This window comes from Coenobita brevimanus, chromosome 53 (assembly GCF_032717465.1).
Source record: "Coenobita brevimanus isolate Jiangsu-jjx chromosome 53, ASM3271746v2, whole genome shotgun sequence".
In the NCBI taxonomy this organism is placed as follows: domain Eukaryota; kingdom Metazoa; phylum Arthropoda; class Malacostraca; order Decapoda; family Coenobitidae; genus Coenobita; species Coenobita brevimanus.
The window spans coordinates 41,010,547-41,029,935 of NC_137006.1; the positions used below are offsets into that span (position 1 = coordinate 41,010,547).

General features: G+C 42.2%; 1 protein-coding gene across 1 annotated transcript in view; it reads right to left on the reverse strand.

Moving 5' to 3' along the window:
- LOC145400804 (voltage-dependent T-type calcium channel subunit alpha-1G-like) overlaps window positions 1-19,389 on the reverse strand; it is a 470,580-nt gene that overhangs the window by 260,901 nt on the left and 190,290 nt on the right. Inside the window, exon 16 of the mRNA XM_080273240.1 lies at window positions 6,483-6,659. Coding sequence (XP_080129366.1) covers window positions 6,483-6,659 — 177 coding nt within the window. The remainder of the gene's footprint in view (window positions 1-6,482; window positions 6,660-19,389) is intronic.

The window sequence follows — 19,389 nt, forward strand, 5'->3', positions numbered from 1 at the left end:
TTATGAAGTAATACAGGCACATACAAAAAAGACATGATAATAAGTGAAAAGTACAGTACATTTTGTCTTGGTATCTTTACCCATTTGCTCAAGTTTGCTGTAATGGTTTGGATCATTAGATGCAGTGCAACTTGTAGAAAACTGTGAAAACCTTCGGGAAGAGAACAAAAATCTGGGACATGAGACTGACCTTGACTTCAACCTCTCACATATCATCTGTCAGTTCACCACCTGCTGTTGTGATGAGTGGATGTACGATTTTTTTCGCTTGTGGCCATGCCTAAAAACACATAGTTACATCCATTATCTCGACCTAGAGAGAAAATACAATCTTTTTCTTCCCTTGCAAAACACACACAACCACCCTGTTTAAGAGACAGCAATATATATTGTGAAAATAACAAGGTAAAATGATAGAGATGAATGTAAAATGATAAAGATGAAATGTTATTAGGGAAAAATGCATTTTCCCCGATCTGTAAATGTATTTATTTCTGCTTTGTACCTGTATTCGTAATAATTAGACTTATTCTTAGATCTGAAACTGCATCACGATTCTATTTTTGGCAGTGCTCGTGGTGTAGGAGCTCGAAGTTGCGACTCATCTTCCGTACTGCTAATCGGATCTGACCCTCCACTTTATTCTCCCGTGGCAGAGTCTAGCCTTGGAGGACGTGCAGTTTTCTCATTTAGGACCAAAAATTCAACTCTTTCGCTCCCTTTTCCAAGCATAGGCACAATGATAACATAAAAAATAACTCGAAACTACCATAAACATATTTTATATCAATCCATCCATCCATCCATCCATCGTCCAATCCTACTTTGCCCCATGAGGAGCGTAGGAGCCCGGGGCTACAGTTGCGACAGCGAGAGGTGGCGGAGAAGCGCCTCCCTCAGGGAGGACTGAGGAAAAGGCTTTCCTTCTCTCGTCCCTGATTGGTCTGCGGTGATGGGCAGAATGGGGAGGTGTGAGAGCGCTTATATTTCCCTCATAGTACTGTCACCAAATTGATCGCCATGGTTCGAAGCTTTATTTATTGCTACAGCAGTTAATATGTGTACACAGACTATTACCTATGGTATATCACAATACATACAGGTGTGCATGTTGATATGCTAGAATATGAAAGTCCAGCCAAAAACATTTAAGGAGTAAAACATTAGAAAGGACAGGATAATACTCACCATAAGCCAAAATCAGGGAAGGAGAGAGAGAGAGAGAGAGGGAGAGAGAGAGAGAGAGAGTGAGTGAGTGAGTGAGTGAGTGAGTGAGAGAGAGAGAGAGAGAGAGAGAGAGAGAGAGAGAGAGAGAGTGAGAGTGAGTGAGAGAGAGAGAGAGAAGAATACAGAAAAACACGTGTGCTTTGAGGGAGTGGTAATGACAAGATCAGGTCCACCGGGACATACTTGTCAATCCTAAGCCCCTTTCTTCTCTCCCCTACCCCGTCGCTCCGGAGGGCATATATGCATGCATTCAGACATATTTATACATACAGTATATATATATATATATATATATATATATACGTGGAGGGATTGCATATACCGGTAATGACTTTATTGACGTGGAGTATGATAGTGAGAGAGGGGCGTGCGCGCACGCGCACACACACACACACACACACACACACACACACACACACACACACACACACACACACACACACACACACACACACCAGAATATATTGTCCCTTGAGAATTAGCCTCCCTCCTCAGGTCACACACACTCTTGGCTGCCTTTCATTTTAACTTCCTTCTTCCTTATGTATTATGAAACTTATTTCTACATCAAATCCTTTATCAATACCCCTCTAATGTTTCCTTTTTTCACGAGAGAGAGAGAGAGAGAGACAGAGACAGAGACAGAGACAGACAGACAGACAGACAGAGATGAGTTGAAGGGGGGAGGCTGGTGCAGTACATTTAAGGTTATTAAATACGGCGATGAATTACGGATGACTTGATGAGCCTTATAATGGGATACTGACTGCATAAGCACAGCATGATAAATACAGTAGTTTCCTTTGTATTTCAAGACCATGAAAAAAAGAGATTAAAAAATATAATGAAAACACATCACAACAAAATGTTAGAAAAAACATACATAAATACATACATAGAGAGAGAGAGAGAGAGAGAGAGAGAGAGAGAGAGAGAGAGTAGCACCAGGCAGGTGACGATGTCTTTCCAGATTAGACGGTACACCTGTACTGGTCATCAAATGGACTCCTAACCTCACTCACGCACCTCCCATCCCACCATCCACCAATCACAGACATTTCAGTGGGAAGAGAGTGGGATGAGCTTCTCCGCCACCTCTCGCTGTCGCGACTATAGGCAGTTGGTCCTGACATTTAAGATGAGAGTGACCAGCCTCACTCATCCTTAAGTGGCATTACGAGAGCAATAAAGCCCAATCACCCCTTGGATATAAACCTTCACCGGCTCAATCCGACTGGAGCAAAATAATTACCCACTAAACCACCAGGTGCCCAAATTTGGTTATATGGTTACCACCCAGTGCAGTAAATGGTTTCCTGGTGTACAGGAAACCATTTGGCTTGTCACTCAATGTAGAGTCACCCACAGACAGAAGGAAGAGGAAAGAATAAAGGAATGAAAGACAGAAGAGGGAGTGTAAAGTCACCCGCAGGCAGAAAGACAAGGAAAGAATGAAGGAAAGAAAGACAGAAGATGGAAGGAAAGAAAGATGGAGGAGAGGACAGGGCAGACACCCGAGAGCAACACTACATTGAGTGAGTGGATGGTGAGCGCCCCCACCTACCATAAAAAAGGTGAAAAAGTATTCATAACAATTTTTTTTTCCAGCCATTCGTAACAGATTATGTACTGAAATCATTCAATATCATCATATCTCATATATGCACAACATTTTAGCACCATCTGCTTTGTTTTGGGAGGTAAAAAAAAAAAAAAAAAAAAATGACAACACCTGCCCAGTTGCATTGTGGCAGCGCCCCCGGGCGGCAGATATCAGTTGCTGAGATTTCTGCAACTTCCACGCTCTATTGCAAGCCACAAAATGCTTCTAGGAAGCTGGGATTTGCACTGCTAGGTGCATCTGAAGTTTCTCTTCAATATGGCAAGAAAAAAAAAATCAATTTTCGAAACTTCGAAAAAAGGCCCCAGCTTCGGCCTGGCGTGCACAGAAAATTCCGGGCCTTTGACCATGGAGGGGTTAATCAATGGTATAATATATATAATAATACAGTGCTGTACACTGAAAAACATGTATTTTATTTATCTAACTGTGGTGAACATAACTAAAGTGGTCAGGCAGTCCAGACTGCTTCTGGCTTTATTGGACTTTTTCTGATATGGAGGAATTTAGTCTGGTAGCTCCTCGAGTCCGATAAAAGCAAATTCCGGTCTACTGAAGTCCGTTATATTGAGGTTTTACTGTAATTTGGATACTCCTATGTGTGTTTTGATATCTCAATATGGTAGAATGACTAGAAAACACTGCCAAAATTTGGAAGGGTACTGTCCTTATTTATTTTTTATTTTTAATGGCTTTCTTGGTGTTTAGCATTACTTTGGATATTCCCTATGTGTGTTTTGATGTCTAAATGTGCCAGAATGACTGGTAAACACTGCCAAAGCTAGGAGGGGTATTGTACTGTACATACAGGTAGGGTTATTTGTTTTTGAATTTTTTTTTGTATGGTTTTCTTTTTGTTTTGCATTAGTTTGCATATTCCTACGTGTGTTTTGATGTCTAAATATGCCAGAATGACTGGAGAACACCACCAAAATAAGCAGAGGTACTGTGCAAATAGGCTAGGTACAGGTAGGAGGCTGGGTATAGGTAGGGTATGGGTAGAGTAGGGGGATAACTTTTATTATCCAGACATCGGCACTACCCGGACAAGCCTTTGGCTCTATTACGTTGGATAATTGAGGGGTTACTCTACAGTAATCTCTCTATTATTTGGACATCCATTACCTGGAAAATCCATCCCCAGATGCTGTGATATGGTTGTTTGAAACCATTATTCATACATCTTTACACTTTATCTGGACAAAATGCGTGTGTCCAGGTGGAAATTATGGCTACGCAAACATTTTCATACCCGGTCTGGCATGAATAACCTGGTGGCACTGCTCTGTCGGGCTGGGTAGTTCACCCAGCATCCACTAGAGACCCCCTTGGTCATTCTCAGTTCCTGCACGGTGACAGTGCTATGAACAGCTCCTCTCAGACAATTGTTATGGTGGTACATGTAGTGGTTCTGGGGTTGTTTCCCACCTGCTTCAGCCTTGCTACTCCTTGCATGCCTCTTCCTAGCGTGTATGAAGATGGCCCCGCCTCCAGGGAAAAGGAAGAGGGTAGTGATGACTCTGGGGTAGCGGGATATCCTGGGTAAGACTGATGCGGGATGGTCTAATTGTGAGTGTTGATGTTTTTATTCTAGTTTACCATGATTTTATTTTATTTTACCATGCTTTTATTCCATTTTACCATTATGTTTTGTGTGCCCACTGCATTTTCTTGTGTAACCGCTTTTTTCATGTTTTCATGTCACTGCACGGTATGGCCCTGCAGTGATGACTGCTTGTCTGTGGTTGATGGGTCTGCTTGACCATGGTAACTGCTTGTCTGTGGTTGATGGGCCTGCTTGACCATGGTAACTACTTGGCTGTGGTTTATAGGTCTGCTTGACCAGACAGAGTAGTGTTAAATAACAGGAACAAGTGTTGCACAATGTACTGTAGTGGCCTTTCACACTGGCTTTCAAAGTTATGTATGAAGGGGGGCCAGGGGAGAAGTCCATTATCCAGACAGAGCCATTACCCAGACATGCCTTTGGCTCTATTACTTTGGATAACTGAGGGATTACTGTATCTTGAAAATCATTTTAACCTTATAAATATATTAGGGTATGTTATAAAAAAGAAAGAAATGAACAGCATCATCGGCATCACTCAGCACACATTCACTACGATCATTATGTTCATCCTTGGAGTGTTCAAAGTCAACATTACTCAAATTTGGTAACTCCTGATTTAATTCAGCTGATGTATCCAATATCTTTGGTGGTTTTTCTTTTATTGGAGTTGAGGCTATGGGCAGCCTGGGACGCTTGGCACAGTCAGAGTGTCTACCAGCCGCAGTGGGTGGTGGAGGGGAACAGGCACAATAGGCCGAAGGCCATGGACAATCCATAACAACAGCGTGACAATGACTGAGGCCCCACAAGGTGGGCTGGTCAGTCACAGCAGGTAGAAGTGTGGTTGGGAGCATCTCAGTTTTGCCATACAGCTTATAGTTTCCATGCCATTATACAACACAATGTGGAAAACACAAAAACGTAATATTATATGAGCTGTCCTGATTCATACGCTTGTAATTTTACGTGAGCTGATGCGGGGGGGTTAAAACTGTCTAAAGGCTACAAGAATGTAGTATAATATGCCTCTGGTTTCAGACTTTTGTTGCAATAAACAAGCTCCCTCTAACACCCCAAAACATTCTAAATCTTCAAAAACCCCTTTGGGCCCACCATATCATAGGTCTTTTCCAAACAAATGAATACAGCACAATATATAGTTTCTTCTCTTTTGCATCGAATTTTCCTCAATCTGAATACCCAATCAAAAAACCATCCTAATCTTTCTTACCCTATATCTTCTGAAATGTTGTGCACCCTCCTTACATCATTATCTTTCCTGGAATGCTACACTTGTTGCTTTATACCAAGTAACTACCAGCATCTTTCTTCACTGTTCTGTTACCTCTAGATATGCATAATGATCAGAAATTCCCAGTATAACAAATACTGCACATCAGTTAAAAAGGTGAAAAGGCAAAATCATCATCCTATTATCAGGAAAATAATTTCCTATCTTGGATTACTACCTTAAAATTGATGTTATTACATTTGTCTAGTAATCTTACTTGGGATAAAATCATAAGAAACTGCCAGAATAAGAGGGTAAATTAATATAAAGCAATACCTTCCTTCTCAAGTCTGGTTGCCTAGTAATTTACTGTAGGCTACTGCTGAAAAGTTGAGAATGGCATAACCTACTCCTTTACTATGATAACATCTTTTTTACTTTATGCTTTCATTTTTCGGATGACTCTGTTCAGTTTAAGGGAAATTTTTCAAAGTGAAGGAGTGAGATATAGAAGTCATTAACTCCTTCAATGGAGAAGACTTTCTTTAGTTGAACAAAATTGTCTTTACGTACTGAGAATACCTGTACACCAAAATAATACGTCATCTGATTCAAGGGGTTAACTCTTCAAGTATGAGTGACATCCTTTTTAATTTACCCCTGTTGCTACTTGATGACTTTATTATACTTACCAAAGGGCTCTTGTATTCTCAGGTGCTCATTCACGTTGTACCAGTACTTAATCCCTCCTGCTAGAAATCTCTATCCTAAGATGAAACAAGCTGTCATGAAAGTGCAAAAATTAAGTAAAAAAGATGGGTTAACAATTATACCATTACATGTACTGACCCAGGTTGTGGCGTGAGTGAGTCCCTGCGGGTGTGAAGGTGGTGGGGTGAGAGAGACTCCCGGCGCTGAGGACGGTGGTGCCCACGTCGGCTTGGTGACCGGGATGATCGAGATGACACTGATGTATTGTTGCTCTTTATGGAGGCTGACCGCAAAACACCCTGAAATATGATTACCGCAAACTTTTTGTATGAGCAGTCTTTTTTATCCCTACTCTGATTTTCAGTTAGTAAAATACAGTTAAGTATCTATTCTTTTTATAAAAGTCTATCTATCTAACTATCTATAGCCAGATGCCTTAAACCCATTTGAGGTGGCCATCAGACTTTGAGGTAGTTGTTTTATGGGGAGGGGCACTAACCCTCTGTCAACCCACTTGCTGACATGAAGGGAACACGTATGGATTGGTTATGTGGCTACCACCCAGCACTGTAAATGGTTTCCAGGCTTAAAGGAAAACATTAGACTTGGCACTCAATGTAAAGCCACCTCAAAAGGAAAGAGGAGTAATAAAAAGTGACAGGGAAGATGGGAGAAATAGGAGCAGAGAAGGGCAGACAGAGAAAAAGAATATTAAAGGTGAAAGAAAAGTAGGTAGCACTACATCACATGAGTGGACTGATGCTTTAAAAGTTGTGCTACATCACATGATTAGATTGACTTAAAAATTAAGTATAAAAAAAGGCACAATGTCATGAGAAATGGAGACCAGCGTCCAAATAAGCCCTTAACCCCTAATCACATGGTGTCGATATAGACTGACGGCAAATAGGCACCATGTTCCTCCTGGGTGTTGGTAGGAACCGCAACTGTTTTTGTGCCACACTATGAAGTGGACACCACTTGATCTCAACACCAAAAGCTACGGAAAGAGTCCTGCCGGCCAAGCCAAATATACCTCAGTCATCTTTGTGACTTTGCCAAGTTTAAGATGATATTTTCTTAAACCTTCTCATCTGATTCCATTCCTGTCCTCATGTGGCCTTCTGCCTCATCCACCCCTGCCAAACCTCTTTCCAAGGATACTAGGAAAGGGCTCAGTGACAGTGCCATAGGGCATGCCTTAGACGCCATTGTGTCTAGTTTATCTAGTAATGGAGAAGTTATCATGTTGAGGGCAAAGCTATAGTCGGGGTCGCAGGCAGACACACAAATACATCCTCCTCTTGCATCAAAAACTAGTCCTCTTCCTCATGTCATTACTTATCATCATGACAACCTACAGACCTGGGGATACTTTCATTTGCAAGAAGAGTTGATAAGTAATATGGTCTTTAATTTGTTTCCCTAACTGCTATAATTTCCAAGACATTAAGGTTTGAAAACAGGCTATTTTTGGAAAAATACCCATACAGAGAGACCACGCTGTTGCTCGTGTTATTAATAGCTCGGCATTTAGGGGTTAATCCTCTTGGGAACCATAAGTTTTCTATAAGTTTCTTTGACATGATCAAAGAGAATGGAGTGAAGGAAGCTTCTGATCACATACAAAGGAAAACATTCCTATGGACTTTATTTGCCCCGGCAACTGATTATACAGTAAACTACCGATTATCTGTCTCGGCACTACCCAGCATACGACATTATCCAGCATAGCCAATGGCTGAATTAAAATGGTACCTGGCAGTAACCATAAAATCTTGACACTATCCAGCATGAAGGACCATATCTTCTGGCTAGAAGTACATTATTATCCTGTATTAGACAGTTGTTGTCACCAAACATCCAGCCATAATCACAAAAAAAGAAATAATGAAATACTGTATAGTTAACAGAAAGAATGGGGTTATATCATACTGCAATTATGAACATGGTGGAGGGTTGAGGGAGGGAGGGAGGAAGAGTTGACGGCTGGTGGGCCTAGCTGTTTATAGGATGTTGGTGGGGAGATGCAGTGGTAGGGAGTAGGAGAGTCTTGACTGTCTAAGGCAGGGAAGGGAGAATTCTAATGCAGAGTTTTCATTGGCTGCCAGCAGGAAAGTGGATGTTCTCTCACTCTACATTGCATTCCTCCGCCACTATGGTACGGATAACAGATGAGCCAACATTACACTGTGTCTCTCTTTCAAAACATTATTAATCTTCTATCTATCTATCTATCTATAGCCCGACGCCCTAATCCCGCAAAGGGTGGCCGCAGACAAAACGCCTCCAAGTCACTCTGTCACCCACCATTTGACTCCCCTCCCCCCAACTCACCCCCCTCTCCCTCATATACCTCTCAACTCCATCCCTCCACCTCATCCTCGGTCTACCCCTCCCTCTCCCTCCCTCCACCTCACCTACATACACCCTCTTAGTCAGTCTTTCATTCTCCATCCTCTCCACATGTCCAAACCACCTCAGTGTATTTCTCCTAATCTTTTCAACCACATCCACATCTACCCCACAACGTTCCTTCACTTCTTCATTCGTCAACCTGTCCCTCCATGTCACTCCACATGCTCCTCTCAAGTAACTCATTTCCACTGCTCTCACTCTTGACTTGTTCCCCTCTTGCAAGGTCCACGCCTCGCTTCCATACGTCAGGGTAGGGATCACAATACCATCATGCAGTGACTTCTTAACTTCCATACTCACCTCCCTATTTCTCATCACTGCTTTCAGTGTGCCAACAACCTTCCTTCCCTGCTGTACCCTTTCACGTACTTCATCCCCCAAAGTTCCATCCTTACTCATCACACTACCCAAGTACTTGAATGCACTCACATTCTCCATATCCTCACCATCCAACCTCACTACACACTCTGTGACTTCATTCCTCTCAAACACCATAACTTTACTTTTGTTTACATTAACTTTCAGCTTCCTCCTCCTACACACTGTCCCAAATTCATTCACCAAACCTTGCAACTCCCATTCATCTTCACTCAACAATACTGTATCATCAGCAAACAGCAACACCGGAAGCTTCCAAATCTCACCCTCATTCATTAGGGCCACCCCCACATCCACTGCCCTACCTTGTACCTCCTTTACGACCCCATCCATATATATATTAAACAGCCATGGAGACATTACACACCCCTGTTTCAGTCCCACATTGAGATCAAAGAACTCACTCAACTCACCATCCACTCGCACCGTAGCCCTAGCTCCCTCGTACATACTCTTCACAGCACTCAACAATTTCCCCTCCACTCCATATATTCTTAGTACCTTCCACATACCTTTCCTATCTATTCTGTCATAAGCTTTCTCCAAGTCCATGAAGGCAGCGTACACTTTCCTTCCCCTTCTCTAGATACTTCTCCACTAAACATCTTAGAACAAATATCTGATCTACACACCCTTTTCCCTTCCTAAATCCCCCTTGTTCTTCTCCAACTAGCTCCTCTGTCATATGCCTAACCCTATCAATGAGTATTCTACCATATATTTTACCAGTCACACTAAGAAGGCAAATACCCCTATGGTTACCACATACTTCTCTCTCCCCTTTTCCTTTGTACAGAGGAACAATTATACCTGATTTCCAGTCCTCTGGAACCCTTCCCTCTTCCCAAGCCAATCTACACAACTTCCATATCCACTCCACAACAATCTCACCCCCATACCTAAGCATTTCACCACACACTCCATCAATTCCTGGGGCCTTTCCCAGCTTAATCTTCTTCATCGCTTCCACTACTTCCGACCTACTGATCTCTTCCTCCCTCCTCTCATCTCTTCTTCTCCCAGCCATTCCCCAACCACTTATACTCACACTGCTCTCACTCTCTACATTCAACAAATCCTCAAAGTGCTCCTTCCATCTCCTCAATTTCTCTCTCTTCTCCACCAACAATCTGTTATTCCTATCTTTCACTCCCCTACTATTTCCCCTTTCACACTGCCTTACTTTCTTTACCTCCTTCCAAAACAATTTCTTACTCTCCCTCCATTTCACACTCAGATTCCTCCCAAACTCTTCATCCACTTTCTTCTTACTCTCCTTCACCAGTCTCTTAACGTCCCTTCTCCTGCTCACATATACCTCTCTCTTCTCTCTCTCATCTTCTCCCCTACCTCTACTCGCCAACCATTCACCATATGCCTTCTTCTTTTGTTCCACAGCTCGTTTCACCTCATCATTCCACCATGCTGTCCCTTGCACACCCTTGCATTGGGCTTCCCTCCAAAACCTTGCTGGCCTTCTAGACTAGCGATGCTATGTCTCTCTGGCACAATGTACTGCCGTCCCTCCTCTCCCCTCTCCTCTCTGGTAAGTAAATCTTAGTGTTCTGAAGTGTACATTACTGTACTGTACAAGTGACTGTTGGATTCTGCTAAGGCACTGGTGAAAATGTATTAGAGAGAAAAGTCGATTAAACTGAGTTAATAAACAATATGAGTTTATGAAAATGTGTTTATTTCACCAAGCAAAATAATCATGTTATAAAGGAATACTTAACACAAAATACAATATATATTTAGACAATTGTTTCATCCCAAGTGAAGTTTGTCCTAACTACAATGAGAAGAAAGTTTTGCTTAGCTCTGTGTGGTGGAGTCACCTGCTAGAATTTTGATCGATGAAAGTATAGTGTGGTGTACACAGTACAGTACACTGAAGCATGCTTTATATTGATGTTTTTTCTGTTTTAATGTTTTGATTGTTTATTTTGGGTGCTATTGTATAGTATTCTCTAATAATGTCTTTACATCACCACCACCATCATCACAACAATCATCATGAAATGTGTTTCTGTACTGATAATTACAGTGTACTTCAAAATACGTACAGTACCTCAAATTCAGGAATGTCTTCAGCTGTTTATCGATGATCTATAGTGTTTACAATGCACATGTTTATACATTAGGTACTGTTGGGTGAAAGAAAACAGGTCTCCCGGCAAGGGGGGACTTTGATATTATCCCCATCGTCAACATAAATTTGCTTCTGTAAATAAAATTACAGAGTACTTAACAGTACATTACAGTACTTTATTATTAGGAGCATCGATTAGCTGTTTTTTGATGTTTTAAAACATTTTGTGGGGATCAGATGGTGGCTTAGTGTTACAGGGTCGGAGAGTTAGGGGCTCCTTGGGAGTACTTTTGCATAACCCAGCATTTTGTCAGTATCTGGTAGGCCTTTGGCTCTATTATGCTGGATAGTTGGGAGTTTACTATATTGGTATATATTGTAGACCAACATCTTCCCTGACATTTATGCTGTAAGAGAAGCTAATAAAAACACTCAAAACTGATGAGTAAAAGTACCAAAATGCAGTGAAAATAAACTAGTCCCAGAGTAAAAATAGACTGTGAACCTCCTAGTGCAAAATTTTGCCTGCACTGTGCAAGAGCAAAGTATATGTCAAGATGCAGAATTTCATGAGCTTTCTTATGTGTTTTCGGAATTTCAGTACAACCAATAGTTTTCGAGTAAATTGGCAAAAATCATGTATGCATCCCCCACAAGCACCACCGAAATCCGAGAGGACACTGACTATTCGAAAGTGCTGACCTTGAAATAGACACCCACCCGTATGACTCACCAAGGTCTGACACACTTCATCTATCTATTCTATCTATTGCCAGACGCCTTAATCCAGTAAGAGGTGGCTACAAACAAATCGCCTCCATGTCGTCCTGTCCCCCACCATTTCATTGCTCTGCTCCCAGCTCAAACCCCCCTCTCTCATATACCTCTCCACTCCATCCCTCCATCTCATCCTTGGCCTCCCCCTCCCTCTCTCCCCCTCCACCTCACTCACATACACTTTCCTCATCAGTCTCTCACTCTCCATATGTCCAAACCACCTCAATGTGTTTCTCCTAATGCTTCCTATAACATCCACATCCACACCACAACTCTCCTTCACTTTCTCATTTGTCAGTCTGTCTCTCCATGTGACTCCACATGCTCCTCGATCTCAAATAACTCCTTTCCACTGCTTTCACTCTTGACTTCTGTCCCTCCAACAAGGTCCAAGCTTCACTTCCATATGTTAGAGTTGGTATCACAACAGTCATGTAGTAGCTTTTTCACTTCCATGCTCACTTCCCTGTTTCTTGTCACTGCTTTCAAGGAACCAACAACTTTTCTTCCTTATTGCACCCATTCAAGCACTTCACCCAACTTCCATTCTTGCTCATCACACTACCCAAGTACTTAAAAACACTCATATTTTCCATTCCCTCTTCATCCAGCCTCACTGTACGTTCACTAACTTCTCTTCTCTCATAGACTATAACTTTACTTTTCCCTACAATCATCTTTAGATTCCGTTTCTCACACATTTTCCCAAACTCATCCACCAAGTCTCGCAGCTCCCCTACGTCTTCACTTAACAACACAGTGTTATCTGCAAACAACAGTACAGGGAATTTCCAAACACTGCCCTCTCTCACTAGGGCCACTCCAATATCCACTGCCCTACTTTGTATCTCCCTACGTGCTAAGGGGTCTTTGTATGCAGCATGTGTTAGGAGTGTAATGCTGTATGGGCAGTGAAGGAGGAAGATATTCACCGGCTCAGACGTACAGAAATGACAATGATTAGGTGGATGTGCAGTGCGTCCCTGTGTCCAAGGCCTGGAGGGGCTGGGTTTACAATGGAAGAGTTGAGAGGTAGGATGGGACTGGAGTGTATTGGTGTTATGATGAGGAGAGGTAGATTGAGGTGGTTTGGACATGTGGAGAGGATGGGGGATGATAATTGAGTGAGGAAGGTGAGAAGTGTTAATATTGGAGGTGGGGTTATGAGGGGTAGACTGAGAAAGACATGGGACGAGGTCATTAAATGTGACCTTAGGGTTAAGGGACTGAACAGGGAGGCTGCAATGGATCGTGCAGCGTGGAGAGCCACCATTAGGTGACCAAGGCCGACACATGCAAGCATGTTGGAGCCTTTAAAAACGAAAACGAAACGATCCATATACAGACTGAACAACCATGGAGATATGACACTTCCTTGTTTCAACCCAACCTTCAAATAGAAAAATTCATTCAGTTCAATATCCATATGCACTGCAGCCTTAGCACCCTCATACATACTCTTCATGGCCTTCAGCAACTTCCCATCTACTCCATATATTCTTAATACTTTCCACAATCCTTGTCTATCCACCCTGTCATATGCTCTCTCCAAATCCATGAAGGATGCATACAACTTCTTTCCCTTTTCTAGAAACTTTTCCACTAAAAATCTTAGAATGAATATCTGATCTACACAACCTCTTCCCTTCCTAAAACCTCCCTGTTCTTCTCCAACTAATTCCTCTGTTATTTCCCTACCTCTGTCAATAAGTATCCAACCATATACTTTTCCTATTACACTAAGAAGACATGCTCTTCCCTTCCTAAAACCTCACTGTTCTTCTCCAACTAATTCCTCTGTTATTTCCCTGTCAATAAGAATCCTACCATATACTTTTCCTATTACACAAAGAAAGACAAATGCCCCTATGATTACCACACACTTCTTTTTCCCCTGTTCCTTTCTATAGGGGAATAATTACACATGACTTCCAATCCCCTGTGACTCTACCTTCCTCCCATGCCAATATGCACATCTTCCACATCCATTCTACTACTATCTTTCCCCCATGCTTCAGCATTTCACCACACACACCATCAATTCCTGGGGCTTTTCCCATTTTAACTTACCTCATTACATCCACAACTTCCATCCTACTGATTTCTTCCTCTCTTCTCACCTCCCTCCTTCTCCCAGCCATTCCCCAGCCACTTATACTTGCATTACTTTCATTCTCAATGTTCAATATACTTCATGCTAAAACTTAATTTCTGGTGATTATTTTTGTCAAAAATTGCCTAATTTGTATCTCTTCAGCCCAAAACTGATAATGATGCAAACTGCGTCAATGATTACTCTTCAGCTCAACACTGAAATGACTCAATTTGCGTCATCATTCCCAAGATTGTGGAAAGTATTAAGAATATATGGAGTAGATGGGAAGTTGATGAAGGCCATAAAGAGTATGTATGAGGGTGCTAAGGCTGCAGTGCATGTGGATATTGAACTGAGTGAATTTTTCTATTTGAAGGTTGGGTTGAAACAGGGATGTGTCATGTCTCCATGGTTGTTCAATCTGTACATGGATGGGGTTATAAAAAGAGATACAAGGTAGGGCAGTGGATGTTGGAGTGGCCCTAGTGAGAGAGGATAGTGTTTGGAAACTCCCTGTACTGTTGTTTGCAGATGATACAGTGTTGTTTAGTGATGACGAAGGGGAGCTGCAAGGCTTGATGGATGAGTTTGGGAAAGTGTGTAAGAAACGGAATCTAAAGGTGAATGTAGGGAAAAGTAAAGTTCTGGTCTTCGAGAGAAGTGAAATCAGTGAATGTACAGTGAGGTTGGATGAGGAGGAAATGGAGACTGTGAGTACGTTTAAGTACTTGGGTAGTGTGATGAGTAAGGATAGAAGTTTGGAGGGTGAAGTGCTTGAAAGGGTACAACAAGGAAGAAAGGTTGCTGGTTCCTTGAATGCAGTGATAAGAAACAGGGAAGTGGGCATGGCAGTGAAAAAGTTACTACATGACAGTATTGTGATACCAACTCTAACGTATGGAAGTGAAGCTCGGACCTCGTTGGAGGGACAAGTCAAGAGTGGGAGCAGTGGAAGTGAGTTATTTGTGAGGAGCCTGTGGGGTCACATGGAGAGACAGACTGACAAATGAGGATATAAAGGAGCATTGTGGTGTGGATGTGATAGGAAGCATTAGGAGAAACACATTGAGGTGGTTTGGCCATGTGGAGAGGATGAAGAGTGTGAGGCTGATGAGGAGAAGGTATGTGAGTGAGGTGGAGGGGGAGAGAGGGAGGGGAAGGCCAAGGATGAGATGGAGGGATGGAGTGGAGAGGTATACGAGAGAGGGGGGCGTGAGATGGGAGCAGGGCAGTGAAATGGCAGGGGACAGGGCAACGTGGAGGCGATTTGTTTGTGGCCACCCCATATGGGATTAAAGCGTCTGGCAACAGATACATAGATAGATTCCCGAGTGGGTTAATAAACATGAAGTACGTATGTATAATAAAGCTAATATGATAAAACTTCATGGGACTGCAAATTGCATGGTATTATATGTATTCATTGGGGAAAATATTAACTGAGCAGAAGCATCAGTTAACTGCACATAATTGTCACATCTTTTGTCACTTAAGGTGTGACCCATGCTCAATGAATCTTGATGCAATAGGTATACATGAGGAAGGATCTTTGAAATGATAAGAGAGAGAACTGCATGTGGAAATGATTTTTTTTTTTTTTTTTTTTGTTTCTTTAGAATATCCAAAATTACAACTGAGAATCTGATATGTCATTACTGCAATCCCTGATGAAAAGAAAATGTGTGAGAGCATATGTAAGAACACAATTATTAAGCCCAATCCACACGATGTGAGGCAACAAAATCATTAACCCCTAAACCGCGGAGTTGTTTTGGCTTGACATGCGTGTCTCGCGGGCATATTCGCGCTCCGACAGACTCTAAAAATATTTGCCAAAAATCAGTTATTAGTCCTAGAATATTAAAATTACATATGCATATGGCACATACCTTCAGCATTCTCCTGGGATGTTTGTTGAGCCTTCGTCGAGTACCGTAGGACTTTTGGAGACCTCTGAAGTTGGGTAACGAAGTCTCCACTTTACACTTCCCGACAACCCGTAATATGATTACCACAGCCTGATATTATCACTAGAAACACTATTCTATGATTTTCAAATAGTTTGGAATCCATACTAAAAAAAAAAAAAAAAAAAAAAAAAGTGAAAGCAATGAAAATTAAGACCGCGTATGACCTTCCCACTTGCACTTGTTCGCCGCTGGTGTTCTGTCATTTACTACTCAGAAAAACACTCACACTTTATATTTCTATTACTATATAACACTTATATATATATCTGCAGTCTTTATCCATAAGTTTCCTTCAGTAATAGTAGTTTATTGTCACTGTAGGCATTCAATTTCTCTTTCAGTAAAATATGTAGCATTCACTTTCTCGTCCTGTATACTAGCGTTGAGAGCGAATCTGTCACTTTCACTTCCACTTTCATAACTCATAGTATTCATACATGCTAGAGTGAAACTTTCACTTTCATTACCCCTAGTATATACAGTATACTTGTATTCATATATTACTACTCATTTACATTTCTGTTTACATTCTCTATTTTATTTACATTATCTACATTTCTATTTTATTTACACTGTGTTATGCACTGTCACTTGCAGTAACTTATAAAACTATTTTCCACTGTTCACTTATATTTACATTCATTGCTTTCACTTGCTGTTTACACATTATTTACACATTGTTTACATTTCCACTTGCACTCTTTTAGTCACCAGAAAGATCGTAGTCACTGTCCAAACTTTTTCATTGATAAATTAGCCAGTTCACGTTCCACAGCAGTCACTTAGCCCCTTACCCCTTTCCACACGAGGTTTAGTAGGGGGTAGAGGTCACAGGGCCCTTTGCATGGGGCTAAAAAGCGGCGGAATTGGACAGGCGCGAATCCGGCGTGGTTTCACCTTGAAAGACGACAGTAAACTGAACACTGTGGTGGCCTAGGGGGAGTGCAATGCTGCCAATGTCAGTGTGGTGACAGCTGCTAATATATATGCTATGAAATGATTGGCAGGAAATCTAGACAATACATAATAAATTAGGTAGTTCCAGGTGAATGTAAATATCACTTAGGCTTCTCCCTTCCTTTCTTATATATATTTTTATTAAGAGAACAGATTATACGGCATATTTCAAGGGGAAATAAACAGCGAAAATTAGCAAACGAGTGCATGTGAGGTGTTGTCAGGTGATAATTAGCCAATTCCAGGTGTATGGCACTATCACTTACCTTATTTCTTTTTTGTATTTATTATTTGGTATAAGAATAAGGCATAAGGCTTATTTCAATGGATGAAATCAGTGGAAAATTCCAGAGAAGATTTACTTACCACAGCATGGCCGGGCAGGTGAGAGGAGAGGGTAATGGAGGGGAGGTAGGGAGGGGAGTCAAGAACGAGGAGAAATGGCTAAATTGTCAACAATGGATGGGAGTACAGATGAGATTAGGAGTGCTGATTAGTGTTGGACATTGGCAGCACTGATAGATGATACAAGTCACCACTTGAAAGCCCGGGCGAATTCAAAATAACACAGAATCACAAAAGTGACACCCCGCGGTATGATCCCTTGCTCCCAAGCGTCACGAAAGTGACGCCCCACGGTTAAGGGGTTAAAGTAAAAGCATTATATCAACTTGCATACCTCCTTTACTGGTTATGGGATCCTACCCTGTGGCGGGGGGGACACAACCTGGCCGCACTGTGGGGTGGTGCTGCTGCTCTGCGGCCAGGTTGTGTTAGGAAGAATACTGCCACTGTATTCCCTGCGTGTTGTAAAAGGCAACTAAAAGGGGCGGGGTGAGGGGACTAGGGACCCCCTCCTCAGTTTTTTTAGTTCCTAAAAAGAGACAGGCCAGAGAAAGGGATGGGGGATGGAGTTATCCCCGTACCCTGAAGATTGGGTCTAAGAATGTGCGTGGATGTAGTACGACTGAGGCAAAAAGGGAGGAGATTGGGAGAATGTTTGTGAGAAGAAAGTTGGATGTGTTGGCTTTGAGTGAAACGAAGATGAAAGGGAAGGGGGAATCTATGTTTGGAAGTGTGAATGGAAGATTGTCAGGTGTTGATAGAGGAAGGGCAAGAGAAGGTGTGGCCTTGTTAGTGAGTCCGGAAGTACAGCAATGTGTGATTGAATGGAAGGAGGTGTCATCGAGACTGATGTGGGTGAAAGCGAAATTTGAACGTGAGTTGTGGGCGTTTGTGAGTGCATATGGGCCTGGTAGTGAAAGGGATGAACAAAAGAGGGAGTCTTTCTGGAATGATGTTGATGAGTGTCTGCAGAGTTTTGGAGCGAATGTGAATGTGGTAATGATGGGAGATCTGAATGCTAGAGTGGAAAATGTAGCAGTTGAAGGTGTAGTCGGTATGCATGGTGTGCCTGGAAGAAATGAAAATGGGGAACGAATGATAGCGATGTGTGTTGAGCATGAGATGGTGATTGGGAATACGCTGTTTGAGAAGAAAGATATTTATAAGTATACATGGGTGAGACAGGAGGGTGGAAGGGTTGTTGATAGAGCTTTGATGGACTATGTGGTTGTGTCTAGGAATGCAATAGGAAGATTGTTGGATGTGAGAGTTCTAAGAGGGGAAGGTGGAGGTATGTCTGACCACTACCTGGTGGAGGGAAAGTTAAGAGTAGGTAAGAGATGGGTGAGAGCTAGGAGGGTTAGGTGTGGCAGGGAGGTTTTGAAAGTGAGTGAGTTGAATAAAAGAGAGAAAAAGATAGAGTATCAGGAGAAACTGAAAGATGAGTGGAACGCAGTGAAAGATCGGGAAAATGGCAGCGTGGAGGAGGAATGGCAGTTGTTTAAGGGTGCTGTGGTAGGGCATGCAGAAGAGGTGTGTGGTGTGAGACGTGTGGGTGGTGGTGTAAGAAAAGTAAGTGAATGGTGGTGCAAGGAAGTAAGTATGGCTGTGGCTGAGAAGAGACGTGCATATGAAGTGTGGCTGCAGAGGAAGGATGAGATGTCATATGAAAGGTATAAGGAAAAGAGGAATAGAGCGAGAAGGGCTGTGTGTGATGCTAAAGTGGCAGCAGATGAGAGGTGGGGTAGGCGGCTGACAGAGAATTTTCAACAGAATAAGAAAATGTTTTGGAAGGAGGTGAAAAGGGTGCGAAAGGGAGAGTCTGGGAAGGAAGAACGAGTAAAAGCAGAGGATGGAAGGATGTTAACTGAGATGGATGCAGTAAGGAAGAGATGGGCAGAGTATTTTGAAAGATTGTTAAATGTAGAGGAGGAAAGGGTGGCTGAGATTGTGGCGGATGGAAGGGTGCAAGGAATAAATGTGCTGGGAGAGTTGAA